We start from the raw sequence: 13,603 nt of genomic DNA, 5'->3' as shown, positions 1-13,603 counted from the left end.
CTGCAGCAAGGGGAAAGCAGTATCAGCTGCTAGGTGTGTTAAGTGTGTATATTTGTTAAGAAAGGAGTATGCTACCTGCAGCAGTAAGAGCAATTGGAAAAAGTCAGCAGTTTTGGTACTTGTTAATATTGGACCATCTTTTCCAGCATGACCTTTCTTCAATAAGCTTCCACTACATAGTTCCCCACCCTTGTCCTCTCCATTAATTGCACTTTGATTTAAGAGTTTGTCTCATTTGCTGAGACATTTACAGTAAATAAAGGTTAACAGTATAGATTTTTTTTTTGAACAGCAGGCTCCAGACATTTGAATGTGTCAGATTTCATGATGAATTGATGTAATCTCTAATAATGACATACTAAGAAGGGCAAGTACCTTTAGACTTCAAAAGGAATCCTGCTGTTACCGTTTCTCAAGCACCCCTGCCTGATTTCAGCCTTTGGGTGTTTGTGGGGCTAGAAGATGGATACCAACTTAACCAATCTATTAAAATGACAAATTAGTTTCCTTGGAAAAAAAAAAAATTAAAGTACTTAAAGCTTATTTGTTTTTATCTTCCCTTCCTTAGGTGCGGTGATGACAATGCAGATGACAGGAGTTCCAGGGTGACCAGACTTTGCACTTACTTTCAGCAGAAATACAAGCACCTCTGCCGCCTGGAGCGGGCAGAATCTCGTCAGAAGAAATGCCGGCACACACTCCGGAAAGCCTTGCTGCAGGCGGCCAGCAGAGAGCCGGAGCGTACTGGGCAACTGATACAAGAACTCCGAAGAGCTACGTGTGCTCGTACCAGGTTAGACCTTCCCCTGTGACTGGAGTAACCTGGGGTCTGGACAGGGTGGAGATGGACAGAATATCCAGCAGCTGAAATGCTGAACTGTGAAACTGGTAGGCATGCACAAGGCAGAAAATCCTCATAAATGCCTGCTGGTGAAGTAAAATAAACATGGCATACAGGGCTTTCCATGAAGAGAGGCATTCTTCAGCTTTGTGCTTTAAAACCTGAATTGTTTGTTCAGCAGTATCGGGGTCCAAGTCCTTAAATGTTACAGAACAAGTTAGTGACATGCTAAAATTTATTCTTGTGAATTAGTCTATGCATTTCGGCTGCCTTCAAATATGTGGTACTTTACTAAGGCTGGTTCTTTAGAAGGTGTGCAGTCTGGTTTGCCGGTCACTGCTTCAATTCAGATTTTGTTTTTCAGACAGCTTTTTCTGAAAAGTCTTTACCTCCTCTTAATTACCTTCCCAGCAAATCAAGCTTCAGTTCATGCTTTTTGTTAGACTTAACTCAATCTAACATTAAATGAAACCTGGCAACAGAATGAATATCTTCTAACAACTCGGAAGGTTACCTTCTGTGGGAATTATTTCTAGATAATGTCAACATCCCTCCAGCTCTCAGCATACTGAGAGTTGGTTGGTTTGTGTTTGTGTAGAAGCAGAGTAAGTCTGAACCCTGGCGTTGTCTGGGGTATCAGCAACATACTTTTGCTGTTGTGATTTTGCTTTACAAGATGTATGACTGTGGGGGTAGGAGAACCAAATATGAGAGGCAGGCTGGAATAGGGTACTGAGAGTATATTCTTGTTATGGGATGCTTTTGTTCCTGGACAGCAGGCTGTGGTTCCTGAAAGTTGGAGGGTTTCTTGTTGGGGAGGCGGGATGATGCTGAAGAGCTGCTCAGAGATGTAATATAGAGGTATATTGCTAGTTTACAAAGTTGTGTAAATGCCTTCAAACTTAAACTACAGCAAAACCTTGCCAGAACTGACAAGCTTTTGCTGTTTGGTTTGGGTTTTTGAGGTTTTTCCATTATTTTTGCCTTCTGTTACGCAAAAAAGATGATGTTGTTTTGGTAGACTGACAAAGTCAGGTATGCCAGTCATCACTGCTCTGGTTAATTTGAGTAATCACAGTCATTTCAGTTATGAAATTTTTCACAGGAGTAATATTGCTAAGTAAAACTTTGCTCAGTCAAAGTGCAGTTGATGACAGAGATGGCTCAAGGAAAACAGTCAGGCTGCAGACAGCTTTTTGTCAACCTAGAAAACAACGTGTACAGAGGTGAAAGTCAGCCCTGGAATCGCCAGCTTTGTCTACATGAAGGTGACAAATGGCTCGAAAGCAGGCCAACACCAAGCAAGCTGTGTAACGCTTACAGTACTCATCCACACTGCTGTCTGGTCGCCTGCTTGCAGCTCAGGCTCAAAGCATTGAGGCTGTGCTGAGGGAGCACTCAGCTCTGGGCACCTGCTGGTGGATTGGGCTGTAGCACGTTGTTGAAGGAGAGCTTTTACCCATGTTGAGCACAGTCAGACTCTACCACTCCAGAGATCAGTCTAAGTTTGTTTGAGCACATGCTTGCATGTAAGCTCTGGGGATGCTCGGCATGTTTTGATTTATGAACAGGCTTGGAAGTGCACTTGACAGCCTATCTAGGCATACTCAGTTACATGGTATTCTAGAGGTTGACCTCATTTTAAGGGTCACCTGTGTTGACACTCACCTTCTGCTGTCCTTGGCTCTGTTGCAGGGTGTTGTACTATTTACATGGTAGTAGCACACAGCACCTTTCATTACAATTAAGGCCCTGTGAAATAAGCAATAATCCTGTTACTGCAGTCACGCCTTTGCCTGTCATTGACATCTGTCCCTGTGTAGAATCTGGTAATAGTGTGCACCCATCTGAATCATGACACACACATGTGTGTTACAATTTTTCATCCTACTGTGCCACATTCAGTGCAATAGTTTTGCTAACTAACCACCTGAGCCTGGGGTTTTGTCTCTAAACTCTTCCTTGTTTCTTTTCTTTCCAGCACAAGCCAAGTGAGGCAGAGAGATGCAGAACCAACAACCTGTAGTGGGACTTCGAAGGGAGAACAGTGCACTAACAAGGCCCTTCCATTTACCAGGCATTGTTTTCAGCGTATCCTCTTAACACAGTGTGGGATTTGGATTCAGGCGTGGGTGCTGCTTTGTTGTAGGGTTTTTTGTTTGTTATGTTTTGCATTGCCAAATAGTTTTCACAAAGAAATACTTGTTTCTTAGTGTCTCACCATCACTCTTAGAATCATAGAATCATAGAACAGTTAGGGTTGGAAAGAACCTTAAGATCATCAAGTTCCAACCCCCCTGCCATTTTTCTCCATTATTTGGGTCTGTAGATGGTGGAGATAAGTAGTTTGCCAGTGGCACCTCTTATGGTCACATCATTTTACCTTTGTAAGCTTTTTTTGGTGGCTGCACATTAGATGTGAGGCTTGATTCTGAAGGCTATAAGTAGGCAGACTTCTGACCTGGAATACTTAAGAATTTTGCAGACTGTCTTTTTTGGTTTTAGCTGAAGAATTGTGCTTTTGTTGGAGTGGCTTCTTTTGTTGGAGCTTGTAAGTGACTAGTGGTGTCCCAGTAGCTATCAGACTGCAGCACCTTTACAGCCTTTTTGGTTTGCAGATGCCTTGCTTTTCTTAGTTAATTTTTGCAGTCTCCTTAGAAGTAGTCTGCAGAGAGCTCAAAATCTCTCTATGAGAGAGCACCATGGTGTACAGCTGTGCTTGGGATTTGCCTCATGATCCTGCTTTTTTTGTTTTGGCTTGGGGTTTTTTGTTCTTGTTTATGGTCTTGCTTGTTGGTGTGCATAAAGCAGAGAAGTCAGGACTAGTGATTTTACCCATATTTTTTCCCTTCTGCACTTCCTTCTCAATGGAAAGTGTTTCTCGTAAAATGAACAGGCTCTTGGTTCTGAACCATCAGTACAAGTCTGATGGCTGAACTGTTCTGAAGGTTTTTAATTTTCTTTGTCCTTTCTTTTGCATTTTAACATTTTATGAACATACAAAGTGATGTTGAGGTGTGAGAGCTGTTCAAGATGGAAGGAATGCTTCTAATGTTGTTTGAAAAAACACAATGAAATATCTGTTTGATTTGCTGTAAGTCTGGAAACATTTTCACTCCTGCAAGGGATTTTTCTGAAGGAAATCTCAGCAAGCTTACATTTGGATTTACTTGACCTTTCTGTCTGATTGCACATCTTTTTTTCAGAGGAGCAGGAAGGATCTTGAAACTTCTTTGTCTGTGCTCTAAAGATAAATGCCAAAAATGTACCTTAAAAGATTGAATTAAGAAATACTCTTTCTTTAATGTTTCAGTATGGATTGTCATTAGTCTGTAAGGAAATAGTCCTGTTGACTACACTGTTCCAACTGTTTCTATTGATGTATTGATTAAAACTCCAGGAAAAGGCTTCTTTTTGCTAAGAACTCATTAGTGAAATGACTGCTTCTGTAAAACTATCTCAATATATAATAAAATCATTAGAGATCCTGCATTTATGCAGTTTTTCACTTTAAAAGTTGGGTTTGAGCTTTACCTAGCTTTGAACTTGCATAACAAAGTTAAGGTACTCATTAAAAATAGCATCTATGGACAGGTAGAGTTGAAGGCTCTGATCTTCATCAGATTGATAAATCAAAGGGCATTCCTCCATCACTGCCTTCTGTGTTATTCCTGATTCAGAAATGTACAGATATCTTATTGAACCGTTCTCAGCAGCTCTTCTCAAGTTGCACAGCCAAGTTTGCGGATGGTCAGCAGTGCTCTGTGCCAGTTTTTGACATTACACATCAGACACCTCTGTGCGAAGAACATGCCAAAAAAATGGTAAGTACAAAGCCAAAAGTGTAATTTATATATTTGTATATTGGGATGATCAGGAGTTTTAACCCCAGTCTTTCTATGAACTCTTGCTCGACAACTAGGAAGTTTATCAACTTAAGAGCTTGTTTCCTTTTATTTCTCTTAAGAGGGTACAACATGCCAAACATTCCCATTTAGTATAAAGTATGTTGTGCAAGTCTTTTACATACTTTTGAGGATATAGTAAAATGTGCATGAGAATATCCTTCACTGGAAGAAATCTGATTCATCTCTTGAATCGAGAAATAGAAAATCATTGTGAGAGATCCTGTGGTTATTTTATTTGGGCTTACTCCTGACCATTGGATCTGAATATAGTATGAGTGTGGTGTGGGTAAGAACACTGCTTCTCAAGCAGTCTCAGTACATGGGGCCCAAAATATTTTCTAGAGGAAGTGTAGATAGCAGTTACAGGCATACAGATAATGGGTTTGCTGCTTTATTTACCTGTTGGTGACTATTAGAATTTATCTTTAACATCCCTTAGGGATCTGTGGATCCCAGAGGGAAAGCAGTGGCCTACTACAAGTTGAGAGAATATGGAAATTAAGATGATGTTCTCTGCTCTCCTTTTATGCCTCCCATCTTCCAGAAAAAGCTTTTAGAATAATTCACAAACCCACTTCTGTGTAGCCCCTCGTTCAAGGCATTAGGCATAAAACTCCTGAAGACTGATGATGGTTGATTTATTTTTTTCAGTGGTCAGTGATTGCTGTTCAAAACCAATGAAGCCTTAGTTGTTCACCCACATCCTTGCCCTAGTCACACAGCATTAATTCTGTTTCTTCAGTGCTGTCCTACTCTTTTATGGCAGTGGGCAGCTGAGGATGTTGGCTTCAGCTGCTGCACCCTTTTCCCATTATCTCTACTTCACAACAGTGTTCTGTCTTCAGTACTTACAGGAATGCTGCCAAAGGTTACAGTTTTGCAATTATTTTAGTTAGGGTTTGCTATGATTATATTTAAAGCAACACTGCATGATCTCCTATTTAGCATACCTCATAATATAATCTATGATTTTTGCCATTGGGATCGATGAGAAAGGAAACGGCTTAATTTTTGTAACCGTGCCTGGGTGTAAACTAGCAGTCTTTCTTGGATTACACATGAATGTCTGTGGAATGACTGGGGGAAAAAGAAAGGAAAGTACTGCATGATCCGGATATGCTCCCACTGTTACTGTCTTATTCCCAAAGGACAATTTCTTGAGAGGGGACAGCTCCCGTAAAGTTCAGCACCAGCAGCAGAGGAAACCCAGGAAAAAAACGAAGCCACCTGCACTTACCAAAAAACACAAGAAGAAGAGAAGGCGAGGCCCACGCCGGCCCCAGAAACCCATTCCTCCTGCAGTGCCCCAAGGGAACCTCACCATGCCTGCCAGTATCTCACTGCCAGTAGAGATGCCCCACATACGGTCAGTGGTAGCCCTGCCCCAGTTTCCCATTGCTACCTTTAATGTTGTCAGTGTTTTAGACTTGAGTAATTATTTGGTTTGTTGGATAAAATGTCTTGCTCCTGATGCTGCATTTTACCTATCTAATCAATAGGCTAACAAGCTTCCTAAAGAAACCTTCTAAAAACATTTCTTTTCCTAGAAAAAGAGGAAAACAAAAGGTGTGAGGAAGCACCCATTATAGATGGATATGCATTTGTAGTAGTTCTTTGGAGGAATCAGAATTGAACACTGGGGACTAATGGTACTTTCTGTCTAGGAGCCCCTCAACGCCAGAGCTGAGTGCCGATGAGCTGCCTGATGACATCGCCAATGAAATCACAGACATTCCACATGACTTGGAATTGAATCAGGAGGACTTCTCTGATGTCCTGCCACGGCTGCCCGATGACTTGCAAGATTTTGATTTCTTTGAGGGTACTGTTTTATTTTGTTTTATGCTAACGTGAACACAGTCAGTGAACTGAAAAAGGGAGTGTGTCTAACGCGCATTTTGAGGGGCTGCTTGCTTTCCTACAGAGGTAATAAATTCTAGACAAGGAAGTGTGCATTTGCTTTATTGTTTGTGAGCTCTGAAGGGAAGCCAGCATTAAGAAGGCTGGTGTGTGTAGTTCTTGCTTGCTCTTAGAACTACTGCTCTGAAAATCCTAATTGGTTTAGGATTTTAATAATTCATTTTACATTTTTACTGCCTGTCAGTGTTGCAGTTTAATCAAGAGTATTCTCCGTAATGGCATCTTTCTGCCGTCGAGTGGGGCTGGAATCACAGTCAGTGTTGGCCTTTGATAAAAGGAGAAGAGAGTGAGAATAAAATCTTTAAATACGTCTTTGAAACTAGCTTTTGATCAGAACTGTACTTGAATTTCTGGATTCTAAGTCTTAGTATCTGTCACATACAAAAAAGAAATTAGAACAACCCAGCATTGGGGTATGTGATTTCTTTGGTCATTTTCTGATATGAGGTGACATCAGACTGTTTGAGTTGAAATTAACCTAAATTATACTGACTGTGTGACTTTCAGGTCCAGGCTGTAATGTGGTAAGTAGGAAAGAGTTTGTGGACTATTTGTGTTATTGCAGCATTGAAGAAAATCTCAATTCGAGTGCTTTTACATTAGGTCTAGTAAGCTGGGGAGGTATCTTGTAGTGGAAGAGGAGGGTGGAGAGAGGGAGTTCCATTGAAGAGGAAGGTGTAATTTCTAATTTTTTACTTTGGTTATCTAGTTAACACAGGTGAATGAAATTTTCTGTGTACCACAAGCCATTCTGAAAGGTTATCATACTCTGCTGCTCTGTACTGAACTGTTTGTACATCTGCAGCCTCAGAGTGCCAGTGCTGGGCTCACCTGAGAGGAGTGTGCTAACTTGTGTGTCCTTGTTCCTGCAGGTAAAAACGGAGATCTCCTTCCAACCACAGAAGAGGCTGAGGAACTGGAACGGGCCCTACAGGCTGTGACTTCTCTTGAGTGCCTGAGTACCATTGGAGTACTTACACAGACAGATGGTGTGCCAGTTCAGGAGCTGTCAGATAGAGGGATAGGGGTGTTCTCTACAGGTGCTGGAGCTCCAGGAATGCAGTCCTTGAGTCGAGAGGTTAACACGGATCTGGGGGAGCTGTTGAATGGGCGTATAGTACATGATAATTTCTCCAGTCTGGAGCTGGATGAGAACTTGCTCCGTTCTGCTACCTTGTCCAACTCACCTACGCCCCTGGCAGGGCAGATCCAGGGGCAATTCTCAGCCCCAGCCAACGTTGGCCTTACTTCTGCCACTCTGATAAGCCAGAGTGGCCTTGGGGAGAGAGCCTTCCCAGGACAGTTTCATGGACTTCATGATGGCAGCCATGCCTCCCAGAGGCCCCACCCTGCCCAGCTGCTGAGCAAGGCAGATGACCTGATCACCTCACGACAGCAATACAGCAGTGACCATTCACACTCCTCACCCCATGGAAGCCATTATGATAGTGAGCATGTGCCGTCTCCCTACAGTGACCATATCACATCCCCTCATACCACATCCTTTTCTGGTGATAACCTGGCAGCTACCTTCTCAGCAGAGATACCCATGATGGCACAGCACTTGCTCCCAACTCAGCTGGATGTGCCACTTAGCGGGGTGGTCAACCCCAGAACTCACTGGGGGAATCTTCCTGTCAATCTTGGGGACCCCTCTCCGTTTAGCAACCTTCTTGGTGCAGATGGACACCTCCTGTCCACCTCCCTGTCCACACCACCTACCACCTCGCACTCAGAGACCACACAGCCTGCCTTCGCCACTGTGACCCCCAACAGCTCCAGTGTGCTCCCGGGGTTACCGCAGACCAGTTTTAGTGGCATGGGTCCTGCCTCCGCTGAACTCATGGCCTCCACCTCCCCTAAACAGCAGCTCCCTCAGTTCAGCGCAGCCTTTGGGCACCAGCTGAGCTCCCACAGTGGCATCCCCAAGGACCTGCAGCCCAGCCACAGCTCCATAGCTCCTCCCACGGGCTTCGCAGTGACCGGTGCCACCGCTACCAGTACCAATAACGCATCTGCACCCTTCACCACCTCCAGCTGAGCTTGTCTGCCTGGCTCTGTGCAGGTAGATGGGGGACCTGTGTTTTCTACCTTTCCTTTTTTTCCTTTTTCTTTATTTTTTTCTGTCCTCCCTTCCTTTTTGTTTTTTTAAGAGGGGGTTGAGAAGAAAACCCCTGCTTCAATACTGACCAGGGTTAGCCCTCTGTGAACCTTGCTGTAGCGTTCACATGTGCTTGTTACGCACCGGTGCTCATTTCTTGCAGGCAGGTTCACCGTTCCCAAAAATTCCTTAAGGATACAGCACAGTTACTGGATGCAATTGATCTTAACAGTAAGACCTAGAAATAGAAAGATACCTCAGATTACTGATGCATGTTACTGTTCCCTAGGGTTTGGATCAGTGCTTGCCATCCCTTTAGCATCTGGTAGAAAGTTTTCCAGTGGGCAGAAGTTTGTTTGGTTTTTTTTTGCTTTTAATTTACCCTTTTCCAAAGGTAGCATCTGGCATGGAAAACTTGGCTGCACGCATTGATTTGAGAATGCTGCACTGAAGTCCTAAATCAAGGTCATGGTTCAAGATGAGTTTGGCATTTTCTTAAAATAGTCTTTTGACCTCCTCTGTGTGCGTGTGTGTGTTTGGGGTACAGGGAGCAGCAGTTCCTTTTCTGCCTTTGGTGAAGAAGTGGGAGTTGTCCCCTTCCAGAGCTGGTCACTGTTGTTGCATGCTGATTTTTTGTTGTTTTGTGGGGTTTTTGGTTTTGTTCTTTTGGTTTTGTTTTATTGTGATGTTTTTTAATTCATTGAGCAGCAAGGGGAGCAGTTGATTGGGTGCCCAGAAATCTGAAGGCTGATACAAAGTTAGCCCAGGGGGAAAAAGAAAGAAATTAAATCAGAAGGATTGAAATAGATCATGAGTGAAGATGAGTGAAGATTCCTGTGCAGAAATTCCCTCCTTTGCTGAATTACTGTGGCCTTGTAGCATTGGTAATTTGCCTTTTCAAATGTGGCTTTGTCCAAGAACTTCTTGCCTGACAGGCTGACAGGTATTTCCCAGCTGAAACGGGAAGAATTTGGTTGGTATTCTGCCCATCCACACAAGTCTAGGTCAGACCCTTTGGTAAGTTTCAAATGGATGCATTTCTCAAGTTATATCTAGCTACTGAAACTTTTTTGGATAGTTTTCCTCCCACTGGGAGCCATACTATTTTTTCAACGCGTGTGAGATTTGATGCTCTCTATGGGAAGCTGAATGTATGTAAGGAACCAGCAAGTACCTATCAGCAGTCATGGCTAACCAAAAGAGAAATCACTAAAGCAAAATAGAAAAGAACCCCTTCTGTCTGCAGCACAGTTTTGCCTTCACTGCCCACCTGCTAAAGGTAGTATTCAGACTTTTTGGTAGTAATTTGAGTTCTTAAAGAAAGGAGTCCACTAGCTTTTAGATTTTTATGGTTTTTAATCCAAGAGAGAGCAGCAGCAGAAATCCTTAGGTGTGTTTAATTGTATCTCTATCAGGAAAGGGAAAAAGGAACTTGCTTGTGACTTTATAGGGCTCAAACTTGCTACTGTACTCTAACTGTAAAAGTAGCTCCTACTTAATGTAACAAGTCTCTACTCTTCTTTGTTTCTGAGATGCAGATGAGAGAGAATGGAAAATCCCACATTTCAGTCTCTTACTGACATATTTCATTCTACCTTACAGTAAAACATCCTACCTGCATGTATTCTAAGATTAATTCAGGAAATTAAGAGGTACCAAGCACATGTAACAGAGAGGCCTAATAAATCGTTTGAGCAAGGGATCATTGAATGAAGTTAAGTTGCTATAGAAACTCATTTTGTTAGCAGTCAGGCCCGCACCAGAACCTCTGACCCAAACCTCTCCTTCCGTCTTGCTAAGGAACAGAATTTAGATGGGATAGGTCTTGTGTCTTCTTACTATCATAGCAATCATTCTATCCCTCTTTTCTTGAAAGATTTTTCCTCCTTAAATACAAAGGAGTATGGATGATGCATATGTTCTTTTCTGAAATTGCAAGTGTTATGTGGGTGGAGGAAACAAAAATTATTTTCATGCTTCTGTTGTTATGAAGTCCTTATTTCATACTTGGTAAAATAGATCTTAATAATATAAGCCGAATATTTTTAAGTGGTGATTTAAATATGTTTGTAACATTTAAATGTTTTAAAATCATGTAAAAAGTTGAAGCCTATGAAATCCTGCTTGTGATTGTCCTGCTGATTGAGGAATGCCCAGTGGTATTGTGAAATGAGGCAAATCTGACAAGGCATTTATTTATGTTTGTATTATGTTCCCCATACTTTGTTGAGGAGACAATTGTTTGATTTGCAAATGAATTTTGTTGTGTCCATATACCTTCTTAAATGTGTTTGGATGACTGGCTGAAAAAGAGTGGAGAATTAGTATACCAAATGGTTAATTCTTTAACCTGCCTCTTTATTCATGTCATTTTAGAAGATGTTAATTTCTGTAAATTGGTTTCAGGACTTTGGTCTTGATATCATTCTTGTGCCCACCAAACTTCAAAGAAGCTGCAGCTAGTGCAGGGTATATTTGCCCCACATTACATTTCTCTTTCTTAGCAAATGCAGGGGGTGAGGGGAAGGGAACAGAGGAACAGAGAGTCAAGTTCTGCTTGGTCATGTTGGTATAAGTTATGGAGGAGCTCTTTGGTCTAAGGTCATTGTGAGGTTGTACTGGTCTAACTGGGAACAGAACCCAGCTCCTAATCTGGGCATTGATTTAGTCAGGGAATTTCAAAATTGGGAAAAGCTCTACAGGTCCATAATTCCCATTTGAAATCAATGGTCGTTTTGCACCTACCTGCATTCCTTTAAGGCAGCCTAGGATAGCAACTCTCTTCCCCAACACAGACTTCAATTTTTGTATAATCCTTGATGACTCTTCCTCGGAAAGTGACTACGTAACGTTTTTCAATGAGCAAACTGAGTTTGCAATAAAGCTGCACTTTTAAAAATAGACTTTGGTTTGTATACATTTGAAATAGGAATCCTTCTGTCCTGTCTGACACAGAGCTCTGAAGTGGGCCACCACTTTTGCCTTTTCCTGGTTCACCTCCTGTTTTTTCACTGCCACTGATTTCATGGTTACAGCCTTCTAAGCAGTTACGGGTCTTGATCTTAGCTTTACATGGTGGATCATTCCAGGTGGGCTTCTGCGCTCACGCAGCCTGTTGACTTCAGTGAATCAGTGTCTTATTGTTGGATGTGAGAGATACAGTCTAAGATACATGTGCAGCCAGTTTCACACCTCTTCCTCTAGGAAATACTGCAGTTCTGGTTAAGGTGGTCTGTGAGGCCATTATTTATGTGGTTCCCGAGTAGTATCCATGCTCTTTCACAAAGGTTTTGGTGTATCATCTTGCATAGCAATTAGCACTCTAATCACCCTTTCACCAAAGAGCCAGTGTAGCAATTTCAGTCCATTGATTTGAGATGATCAATGCCTGTCATACCCTTTATGTATTAACAAATGGAATAAAGGTAGTTGAACCTAAAAGTTAATTTCTTTACATAAGATTTGAGTTTTAAAGAACTGAAAAAAAAAAAAAAGACTTAGAATAAAATACCAGGAACATCATTTTTTGTAATAATATCACCTCTATTAGTCTTTGTACAAAAGTACTTAACACAGGATGAACTTTGACAATGTACAGGAACAGCCTTATGCTCTCCTGGTGTTTAAGGCATTGTGTAAGAGACACTTTAATGTTTCCTTTCACTTGGGAAGACTGTATGCCAACTTTGAGGGGAGTCGTATGTGCTTAGATACCTCAAAGTTGATTTGTTCTTTAGCCTCGTAGTTACTTTGATACAAGAAGATGTACGTCTGATGCAAGAAGATGGAATCATTTTGTCTCATCCTGCCTTCTAGTTCCTCCAGGTTTATGCTTAATTCCCTTCTTGTTAGTAGCATTCTTCTCTCTGGTTGGCATAAAGCTTTAAATTGATAATGCTGAGAGGTAGCACAGTTGCAGGTCTGCCTCAGGCACCGTGGAGAAGATGGCAACAGCTAGATTGCCCACTTCATTCAGCAGGTTAGTGAAATGAGGATTTGCGGTACTCATTTGGAAGGCACTGGAAGGCCCCGAGAAGCTTATCACTTGCTAGGGAAAACTCAAGAGATGTTATTAGTACAAATGCAAGGAAAAAAAATATCAGAGGAGAGTCATCCACAATAGCAAAGAAGGCAAGCAAAGCGTCTTTTTTTGGTTTTGTCTTCCTAGCAGGAGATGGGTATTGAATAACGGGAAGTTTTGTTGTGAGTTGTTAGGCATAGTGTGCTGCTACTGGCTTCAGGGGCATGGCTGGGGCAAAGGGCCTAGGACTGAACTTGCAAGCCAGTTGCCAAATTCAGTTTGAAGCGTGACTGTGACCACATCAAAGTACAGTCTGGGCTTGAATCTGCTTGCCAGGGAAGGAGTCTCATGAAGGAGTATAATCAACAGTGGACAGATGTCTTCACTGAGAACATGGCCCTGATGGTTGTGTACATGCATTGTTAGTCTGCCTCTGAACTCCAGCTCCTACCTGAGCTCCTGCAGCACCTTGACTGCTGTGTTTCCTTGTAGGCATCAGCAGGGCTCCAGGGGTATTTCTCACTGTCTTTGTGCTGCATTGAGCTGGTGAATTCTCCAACAGTATAAGCCTTGGTACAGGGAGGTGAGAATTCTTAGAAGAGCCAGCCACCTACCTGCAGTTGAATCTTTCAGGGCTTGTAGGTCATATGTTTGGTGGCAGGAGGTGCTTTCAGCAGACAACAGTAGAGAGCTTACCTGCAGTGACCTTCTGCAGTGAGGCAATGGTGTGGGTGTCTGGGCAGCTTCCCTGGTAGGATGTTTAGTTTTGCTTTTGTATTTTTGCCATTTCCTGTGAAGGCTTCTCGGTGCAG

At 42.4% G+C, this 13,603-nt stretch overlaps 1 protein-coding gene across 4 annotated transcripts in view; it reads left to right on the top strand.

Moving 5' to 3' along the window:
- The window catches only part of INO80D (INO80 complex subunit D), a 45,375-nt gene that overhangs the window by 24,583 nt on the left and 7,189 nt on the right, over positions 1 to 13,603 (top strand). For 2 of the 4 annotated variants that reach the window (XM_061455415.1, XM_061455406.1), the window contains exons 7-12: positions 569 to 793; positions 2,823 to 2,932; positions 4,532 to 4,665; positions 5,898 to 6,115; positions 6,414 to 6,571; positions 7,542 to 8,734. In XM_061455415.1, the coding sequence (XP_061311399.1) occupies positions 569 to 793; positions 2,823 to 2,932; positions 4,532 to 4,665; positions 5,898 to 6,115; positions 6,414 to 6,571; positions 7,542 to 8,710 (2,014 nt within the window). In that variant the 3' untranslated portion in view covers positions 8,711 to 8,734. Of the gene's footprint in view, positions 1 to 568; positions 794 to 2,822; positions 2,933 to 4,531; positions 4,666 to 5,897; positions 6,116 to 6,413; positions 6,572 to 7,541; positions 11,672 to 13,603 lie in introns of those variants that run through there. The other 2 variants (XM_061455424.1, XM_061455396.1) reach the window with 1 other exon arrangement.

This window comes from Pezoporus flaviventris, unplaced genomic scaffold (genome assembly GCF_033815535.1).
Source record: "Pezoporus flaviventris isolate CSIRO_AGI_PZ_B2104156 unplaced genomic scaffold, CSIRO_AGI_Pfla_v1 ptg000001l, whole genome shotgun sequence".
Lineage (NCBI taxonomy): Eukaryota > Metazoa > Chordata > Aves > Psittaciformes > Psittacidae > Pezoporus > Pezoporus flaviventris.
The sequence above is the reverse complement of the archived record's forward strand: the minus strand, read 5'-3'. Positions and strand labels throughout refer to the sequence as shown.